Here is a 9,990-nt window from a genome sequence, read left to right on the forward strand (position 1 = left end):
AGAAAAGGCCATTTTTTGACATTTTCAGATGGAAATAAGTTTGAAACGCGATGATACTCGTTAATTTAGTCAACAGATTCGGATTTCTCATGACAAAATCTACGGAAATGCATATACGCGGTTTTCGAAATGGTGTAATATAATTACAACTGTAGGATACTTAATATTAACAAATTCCATTTTCTTTGGTACCTAAGCACCGAACGTTTCTCAGACCGATTTCTTCAGAACTTTGTATCAAAGGGTGTTTCGGGTCACTGATTAAGATTTTAAAGTTAGAATTTGTATATTCAACATGGCTGATCAAATATGGCGGCCTAAAAATTAAAAAATCGTTACAATTCTCTCAAAATCCTGACGTGCTAGACAAATTCTGCGGCCAGATTTGGATTCAGCGCTAAAAATTACATAGAGAAACACCCTTAAATCTCGGTGGGGATTCAAAAGTGTCTTTTTTGTAGGCCTGTGTTATTTTTAATTCCAAGTTCTACTTTAGATGTCACGATGTTCACGATGCTAGAATTCGGTCCGAGAAATTTATAGCCAATCAATTTGCAACTTTTACGAAGAAGCGGCAATTTTATAAGCTACACATTGCTCAGACCGAGATTTTGGATCGAGTTCTAGCATCGTCGACACCGTGGCTTTACTGACAATTTGACAGATGTTGACAGAAAAGCCTACAACTGTTTCTACACTGCTCTTTTCCTCTTCTTCCAGACTTGGATTTCTGGACTTGCGTTTATTAGAAGTAATCCTTTTTTCTAGACTATTAATCTTAGTTCTAACTGCACGATATTGTTCTAATATATTGTCTCTAGAGTATGCTGGTCGCATTTTGTATATATTTATTGTAAAATTCTTGTATCGAGCAAATGTTGTCGTCAAGTGTACCAAAAATTAGTAAAATTTTTAATTTTGTTTCGTTTTTTATATAAAGTCGACCAGCACAGTCTAGATTGTGCTGCTTTGATTCCGTAAAAGAGTTTTGCATTTCTATAAAGCCAATTAAAAGATTACTTCTAACAAAGAGTGTCGATAAAACAGACGGCTTTAGGATCTCCTTAATGCGTACGATTTATCTACGTTTAATGCAGCAACATTAAATGCTCTATCAACTATTATCCGCTCCGTAATCAGTCGAACGAGCAGAACCGCTGGGAATTGTGTAAAAATGATGCGGTAGAACATACCGTTTGCCCGTCGGGAGATTTTCAGCATGAGGCACGCACCGCAACGTCGATTTGATAAAAGTTGAATCTCTCCCCGGCGCAGCCAGGTATTTCGGTATTTATGTTCCGATAAAGGTAAATATGAATCGAGCATATAAATTACCTTAAATTCACCCGGCGTACAATAATATTGACGTTCGCGCTTTTTACCGGGGAAAATACTAACATATTTATTTCAAATAGCCGTTAGACACGGGAATAAAAGGAGGAACGGGGCGGAGATTCAGTTAAGCCTTGGTTCAACTCGAGAGAGAGAGTTGTTTATGGGGGGTGGAGAGATGTTATTAAATTTTCTACGAGAACATCTTTGTGTAACATAATTTTCGAGGCGCCGCCGGAAATTTTATTCGACCTCACGTTTCCGCTTACGTCCGTTTGAAACTATTCAAGAGAGAAAGGGAGAAAAAGACACACATACGGAAGAGTATCCGCGACCACTTATCGATCTGGCATATTTCTCGCCGTAATGGCCCCGAAAGCATCCGAGCCAGTCCCTCGCGGAGAACTGCGCTTCTCGGAAGAAAATCATTCGTCCGCGTACGGGGAGCGCCGTGCAACGAGGATCATCTATCACCGGGTGGCCCGTCGTAAAAACGTACGGAGGGTAACACGCGTGTTATGCAAATCTATCAGATCGATCGCGGTATTTCCATAACATTGCGATAGCGTGGCAGACGGTAGCGTGGTGTACGACGGAACTGCATTTACGACCCTTACGATTACCCGACGATGTTGGAAGTGCCGTTGGAAACGACGGATGTATCGATCGCCCCCTGAAGAGCGTATTTTGCATTGCAACGAACGCGGAATTAAGTCCCTGGTAAGCTGCAGATGGGGAAACGGTTGCTGTCATGCGTTATTAGATTTATTCGCCGGGGGGCGAGTCGTAGGAAAATGTGTACGTTAACACTCCGGGGAGAAAAGGACAGTTGGCAACCCGTTTTGGGGCCCACAATTAGTAATTGAATTATTTGGATTGTCCGTAACGCTCTAATCCTTTACGAATTTTACCCCGCGTAACTAAAAGTCGCGATTAGCCATTCTATCCAAGATCTTCAAGTAATACTAATCAAATTCTCTCAATTAGTTCTGTCGACATTCAGTAGCGCAAAGATAATTTTCACTGAAGAGGCACTAACCGAAATGTTAAGTTAACCGCAAAAACAAAACGGTCAAAATTTGTCCCAGAATAGATTCACGAACAATCCAAATAATTCGACTACTGATTGTGGGCCGCCAAAATGGGTTGACGACTGTCTTTTTTTTCCCCCCCGGAGTACGCGCGCTTCCTCAAACAGGCCGTAAATTCTTGATAATCGCGTTACATTAATCAGAAGGAAATCTGTGCTCCGCGGTGATCGCCGTGATGTACTCGCGCCACGTTATCCCGAGTAATCTTCCGGGGATCGAAGCCTGAGCCACTGATTGAAAAATTGTACGTTAATCTCCATTTAAGTAATACCCGATAATTCTCCGGCTAATGCCTCAAGCTTGCACGTGCAATTAAAATTTCCCCGGCGCTTTATCACGGGCCCTCCTCCACGTGCACGTAAATTTCAGCTGGGTGCATGCGACAGGTAGTACGCGGACGGACTTTCGGCTGTGCTTAAAGTTTCCAAAGTGGCCCACGATATAGCGCGCTGGTTATCGTAGCGACTGCATTCATGGTCCCGTGAATTTATACGCAATATTTGAGCCGGTCGTAGGATGCACACAGTGGCTATTCGCGGGGACCGGGCGAGGGGGGGCGGTGCTTGAAATATTAATATCACGCATCGGCTACGAGCGATATGACTCGACGCAGAAATATTGTGTTAAAAATATCCGCGCATCTGGCATCCGGGGTAAAATTTAATAAAACGCGGGACATCAAATCTGAATATATCTATTTCGCCCGTCATTTCCCCGGGGAACGACGTTTATTAAATCGTAATTAATGTCCGCATCGGCGATATTACGTTATTATTTTAGGTAAATTTCCCGCGTAAGGCAAAACGCCGTTGAATCCAGCACGCCCGGTATCAACTCCCGATCTCTCGATTAACGCGAGCCGCATGATACATCATAGTAGCTTCTAACGCCGAACTGACGATCGAGGTACACCATTATTGGGTCAAGCACGATAAGTAAGTTACGTGCTACTGAAGTTTCCTCTCGCGGACTGCGAACGGGCGTTTCTCACGACACAGCCGGCGTTTAAGAAGCCGCCGTTAGAAATGGCTCGTTTAATACCGCCGCTCTCCGGGATTAGGCAGGATAATCTGCTTAATGCTCGTTTACGAGGAGCTCTTTTAGACGCACAAAGGAATTCCTCGACGTTCCACCGTAAAAATTTCAATGCTCCGACAAGTGCGAAATAGCGGTCGCACAGTGCCTCTCTCTTTCTCTCTCTCTCTCTTTCTTCGTCGACTTCTTCGTTGGAGCATTTTCGTTCGTCTTCTACAACGTTGAAAAAGAAAAAAAATAATAATTGGCAGAACGCGATGGTCGAAAGGCAACTGCAGAAACAATGCCTTGATACCGCGCTCGTTAGATTAATTGCATTTGGAATTTTGCAATCCGCCTTTTCCGCTGCCACGCTGCGTTGCGCGCAGGTATTGTGCTCGTAAAATCCAATTCTGATTTTACAGCACCTTTTCTCTCTATCCGTACAAACGCGCACGCACGCATGCATGCACACAGCCTCATACGCTTAGACACACACACACACACACACACATGCAATGGATATACGTCTATCCGATACATCTACTTTTTACGCGCTGTGTTAATTCGCCTTGTATCGATATATAATGGTTCATATAGAGGGTATATATGGATTTTATTTTTTAATGCCCGCGTCATCCCCCGAGCCGGTGAGAAGCTATCATAAAATATCGGTTCTCCGATGAAGAAAAGCGCGCGCGATGACATCCATTACACCAGAAATATCTTGGAACGTCCTTGGGAAGATCTCTCTTTTCATTTGGAAAGATTAAAGCGGAAGCTGATAGAAAGACGCTGCGCGCTCCTAGGCTGCGCTTTGCCGGGCTAATAGCCCCCCGACCCTCGCTCCGGATCCACCGCGTTCGCCCTGACTCCGAGAGTGCGTTCTCCACGGCACATTAGCGATTCGTAACATTCGCCCTTCGCGGTCATTTATTCATCCGCTCCGGGAAACTGTTTGCTACATCAAGCGCTGTTTGCGACCAACGAAGGAATATTCGGCTATGTGTACACGTTGCAAAGCAATCTCGTGTTCTCCACCCTCCCGGACTAATTGCTCTTGACCCTTTTAGCTCGAAGCCGCGCGCCGAATACTCGTCTCTACGTCATCTCGGAATACGTGGCGAGTCCCTTTTTTTCTTTTTTTTCCTCTCTTCTCTTTGGAAAAAATCCGAGGAACGTACCAGTTCCGAGGACTTGCAGTCGCGGCGCGGGCAAAGAACGTCAGACGTTTCACGGGATAATGAAATTATTATGTTTTTGCGCGAACGTACGTCCGGCCGCGCCGTCCGTATATCTCGTATTACATATTACAAAATTTCAGCAGTCTCATTTAGGACCGAATTCCGTACGGTTTATTGATTTTCATGGCACCGGTAGAATATCGCACAGTCGCGGGCATTGAAATTGAAACTCCGGCCGTAACTGCATTATTGCGAATTGGCAATCGGATTCTCAAATTGCGGTTATAATTTTCAGATAGCCCGTATTTAATGGGCAACAGTTTACGCCGTTACGTCGGACTCAAAGAATTCGTGGGACTTAATGGAATTATTCAATCTCCGCGGAGACACGTCGCCGCTCGCTGCATTGTAGACGAGGGTTTCAATCATTGGAAATTTTCCGACGCACTTGTCAATTGGAATAGAGATGATATTAGAGACGTCGTTATATATACATCATCGCGTGAATTAAACGGAAACTCACGCTTCACAGCCCATTGTCTCGCGTGAACTTTCACAAAAGTTCAATCAATAATGAAACCCCTTGATTTGCTCCTTCGAATCCGACTAGCGCTACATGTAATAAACTAACGAAAAAAAAGGGGGGATACGAGAAAAATATTCTCAGAGATCCAATGCTTCCCTTCGAAGCTCAACGCTTAGACGTCACGGACCCACGTTTTGAAACGAAACCGATGTGAAAGAAAATGTTAGATCGGAAGCCATTTTATCACAGGCGCTTATAACCTCGGAAATACCCCACATAAAACTGCTACAAAGAGATGGATTAAACTTGTTCAGTTTAATTCGCTAAAAACCACCGAGGAAGACTTCAGCAGAGATGAAAATTAGTTTTAAAGATTACAATTACGCATAAATATAATTGTTTGTATTGCAGAATTGGATGAATCGCACGCATAATTGCATCGCAAATCCGTACTGGCCGGCGATTAGGATACAACTGCGACAAGACAATTAATTACTTTACTCATCTCGAGCAGACAAAGTTAAGGGAAGAAATAAACGCAATAAAATGTTTGGCGAGAAATGCCTTTTGTCTTCCTCCTTTCTTCGGCTGATATCTCTTATAATAGACATAATTGGAGACACTCTCTTTTTTTTGCGGAGCCTAGAATAAATGAAATTCTGGAAGCGTCACATATTGGGTTAAAGCCGCCCTGAATAAATATTACCGAGGCGGGGATTCGAAGGAGCAAATCAAGGGGTTTCGCATTTTATCTTTGCGTTTAATCGCGAAAAATGTATTGGATTTTTCCAATTTGATGAAGACCCTCTATCTGGTAATCAAATTAGTGCCTGAAAAGGTCGTTTTTATATTCAAAATTATTATAATTAAAATGTAGAATTTTGATGGAAAAGGGGGGGAAGAGCCCCGTCTTTGACGAGAGGAAGCCGTTTCTATCGCACAAAATTATGATATAATACAACGTAGTCAACAAGTATCGTCCGGACGCGCTCGATTTTATCCGTTAATATGAACTTCGCGTCACGTCCCGTCCTCGTGCCTATTCTTGCGAGGAACTATTCATTTCCACTTCACTCGTCGTATATCGAATGCTGATAGCCGGGCTGTGTATATGGGCTTAACGCCTCTTGGATTTGCACACGCCGTTATCACCCTAAGTGCCGCGTTCTCGTCTTCCTTAATCTGCCATCAAACGCCATTAACTCCCTGAAATACCAATGACATTTGCCAACTACAGATACGATCGCACGAGGGGCATCGATCCAGCGTGATTGGGTAGCGATGGAAAACGCGAATTGCCGCAATTCAATAATCAAAAGTGGCTGATATTATCTCGGCGATGATAGCCTGCCCGGCCTAGCCCGGCGGTCGTGCGCTCTTTAAAATGTATCGGAAGGTATAATCAGGGTTGGGAAAGTTGCTCTATAAAGGCATCTGGTTACAGTTGCCGTTTTTTTTTTTTAGCTAAAAATGTAACTAGTCACAGTTACAAGTTACCAATTCTAGAAAGTAACGCGTTACTTTCTCGCGATGAAAATAAAAATGTCGAATCTGGCGTTTGAATTATTAGGTGTCGATAAAAGCGTTTGTGTGCAAATGCAACACCTAATGCGATCTGTGGAGGTTTAAAAAATATATAAAGTAACTATTAATATAACTGAGTTAAGTTAGAGTTGGGGAGAAAGTGACGACGTTAAGTTAGAGTTACCGAAAAGAAGTAACGAGTTACTGCCCAACCGTGGGTCTTGTCTCTTCGAAGAGAATATTTACGGGACATCGATTTGCTTCGTGTTAAAACGCCTATCGTCCGCGACTATCGCGGGTGGCTCAACGAAAGCCACTGAGGCCGCAACGGTGATAAACATCAATAATATGTTTCACGTGCCTTCAAGTCGCCCGCTACGTAATTTATCACGTAAGTTCTAAAGCTGCGGGGAAAGCGTCATGAAAGCATTATGAAAGAAGTACGCATTAGCGGAAGGGACAAGACTTTCGTGCCAAGTTTAATGCAAAAGGCTTTAGCAAGTGGCTCTGTACCTTGGCGAGACAAGGTTTGAAAACATTGGCCGTTCGCGTGAGTCGCTAACGCGGTTTGCTTCCGCGCGGAGGAGGAACTTGGAAACTCCTGCTTTCTCTAACGGCGACGGCAGGAAACTTTTCGTCGGGATTTATTACATATTTCTGACCCAGTTCCCAATGAAAAACTGTCCCGATTCCCATAGTGATCCTCCGCAACCGCGCGCGCGCGCGCGCGCTCGTCGCGTGGAAAGTTCGATAGCGGTTTCTGTACAATGCAAGAAGAGGACAATGTGGGAGTTGGTGCAGTATTGCAAATAATAATTAGCAAAAGTGCGCGTCGTCGTCGATGCATACGCCCGCGGCGGAAAGGGCAGCGGGAGTAATTTCGCTGGGCTATTAGGCAGCGCGGAATATCAAAGTAGTCGTAAAACACTGTTGACTCGCGTATCATTAATATCGCGCGTACCTCAGGACGTAGCCAGTTAAATTAAGGCAAATGTCGCCTGAATTTATCCGCGCCGACATTTGGGTCGGGGCGATAAATATAAATTCGACTATCCGACGCGCAGACACTGCACGTCAAAACGACCCCAATTCGGCGCCGTCTCTCGTTTATCACGATCGTTACCGTCTTTGAAAACGAAACTCGGTCGTACTCGAAATCCGCGGTTATACCGGCTTTAGCAGGCGGGAGAGATGGGTGAAGACGGAAATTCGCAAACAGAGGAGGGTGTACACAGACGACAAAGTGGAATAAAACCTCGGATGAGTTGAACCAATTGCGTGTCGCCGCCTGCGCTAATCCGACTTTGAACTCATCGGGAGGTAAGCCGTACAAGAGCCAGCTGATCCTGCGCGCGTTAAAACTATTTCTTACACACGGTCCGCCTAGGTCTCCCACTTTCTAAAAAGCTCGGGGACGATGCATGCAACATCTATTTGTGAGTTTTGCTACGACGCCAACAAGATATTAACACGCTAAAGAAGTGCATGCTGAGACAGTGGTAAAGCACGCCGCGACCACACCAGGATCGAGTGTACGCGACGGTAGCGAAAGCTGAAGGAATAAGAGATCGTCGTTTATTTAATACCGAAGGGTTAGTCAAGAGGGTCACCGCGGCTCTTAGGTGCTTCAGGTTAAGTGTCTGTGTGTCCTCAAGGTCGTCACCATCCTCTCCTAAAAGCGACGACGTTATCTGAACCGATGACTGCCGGTCGGGCTTGACGCCCCGCTCATCCTGCCTGATCCCCGCGGTCTTGCTATCGTTCCTGTTGGTCAGTTTGAAGGATTTAGAGATTGGACATGCCATCTTGCCAACGAGCCGCTCTATCGTAGTCCCAGGGACGATCACCCACAAATTGTCAACGTGAGACGTGAACGCGCGGTTATTAATTAATTAATGACGAGGGACATGCCGCGCGTCCCGTTGTTATTTATCAGCGATCAGCTGGCGCTGCCTGGGACCTCCGTGTCCGTGTCCGCCCCCTCTCACCGCACTCTCCCCCGGATCTTGCGATCTTCTCGAAACTCGGTGTCCCCTTACGCGACCGTTCGCAGCCCTAATGTCATATCGATGACTCTAAGCGGTACGCGAGCACGTGAGACCGATCCGAAAATTGGCGACCGACGTCGCCCTCGTCGTGGTCTTGAGGATCGTCGCCGTGCTGGCCGTGCTGGTGCCGATGTCAACGACGACCGTCATCCTCGATCGCCAAGCGATCGTTCGCCGCGCGTTAGTGGAGGGAAGCCTCACGTCAGCGCAACGCGCCGCTGGCTCACGTTTATCCGGCGTCGTCCTTACGGCCGCCGTCGGGCCGGATGCGAGGCACGCGGTTGCATGTCAGCCTTGCGTCGCCCTTAAAAATTCGCCGCCCCCGGGCCGCATTCTAGATCATTTCCACGTCGGCGTGCCCTCGCAAAATCGCTCTCGCCGCCTGGTCCTCTCGCTTTCCTACCCCCCTGCTCGCGATCTCGCCCCCCCCTCCCACCCCCCCGGGACGCCAAGAGCGCGAGGCAACCGCGCGAGATCGACAACCGTAATTCGCGCGCGCGGATTCACTCTGTCGGGGACGCGGCGGATCGTCGACGGGGTGCACGGTTACTCGGCGAACGACAGTAACGGCCACGTACGTTGCCGTGCCAGAGCGCGTAGCGCCATACTGCTCGCGGATTGACCGAGGCGCAACGAGCAACGCTCCGAGGCGGCAGAGAGGAGAGGAGAGCGACGAGGAAGGCAGCCGAGCGAGGGTGAGTCCGACGGTGTAAGGGGTGCGCGGAGGGTGGAGGCGCCACGATGGAGGGCAGCGGAGACGCCTGCGCGTGTTTTCCAGCCTCCCTCTCAAACTACCGCGCTTTCTGTCCTCTCCGCTCGCAGGTCGCGCTGGAGAAAACCTGCCCGCGCTCGCCTGCTTGTCCGCCTCGCCGCCGCCGCCGCCGCCGCCGCTCCGCTCGTTTGCCTACCTTACCTGGCTGACCTGCCTTGCAATTCTTGCACGACCTGCTGGCTCGTCCGCACGTTTTTTCCTAAGATTTTCAAGAAATTTACCACACGCCTCGCCCGTCCGTTGTTAACTCGTCTAATTTAGCCGCGACGGCGGCATATGCAGCTGATAGATGAAAACCTTACGTGTAGAGAGGCTTGTATTCACGCTTATTCCAGCAATTTATCGAACGTCAAATACGCATTTGCGGCGAAATTAACGGAACATATATTGCACGAGCGGAATGCAAATGATAATCTTGAAAGTTATTAAAATTGCCGCGGGAAGAGGGGGGCGGCGGATAAATTCAGCGGTGGTCTAATTGCGAAAAAATAGCGAGGAG

At 47.0% G+C, this 9,990-nt stretch overlaps 1 protein-coding gene across 2 annotated transcripts in view; it reads right to left on the reverse strand.

The window, feature by feature from the left end:
• Positions 1 to 9,077, reverse strand: part of LOC105564904 (head-specific guanylate cyclase) — a 31,586-nt gene extending 22,509 nt beyond the window's left edge. The window contains exon 1 of one of the 2 annotated variants that reach the window (XM_012017671.1): positions 8,258 to 9,077. In XM_012017671.1, the coding sequence (XP_011873061.1) occupies positions 8,258 to 8,476 (219 nt within the window). In that variant the 5' untranslated portion in view covers positions 8,477 to 9,077. The remainder of the gene's footprint in view (positions 1 to 8,257) is intronic. The other variant, XM_012017672.1, reaches the window with a different exon arrangement.
• Between the last annotated feature and the right edge of the window lie 913 nt (positions 9,078 to 9,990).

Source organism: Vollenhovia emeryi, unplaced genomic scaffold (assembly GCF_000949405.1).
Source record: "Vollenhovia emeryi isolate VEMERY1.0 unplaced genomic scaffold, V.emery_V1.0 DF939158.1, whole genome shotgun sequence".
Lineage (NCBI taxonomy): Eukaryota > Metazoa > Arthropoda > Insecta > Hymenoptera > Formicidae > Vollenhovia > Vollenhovia emeryi.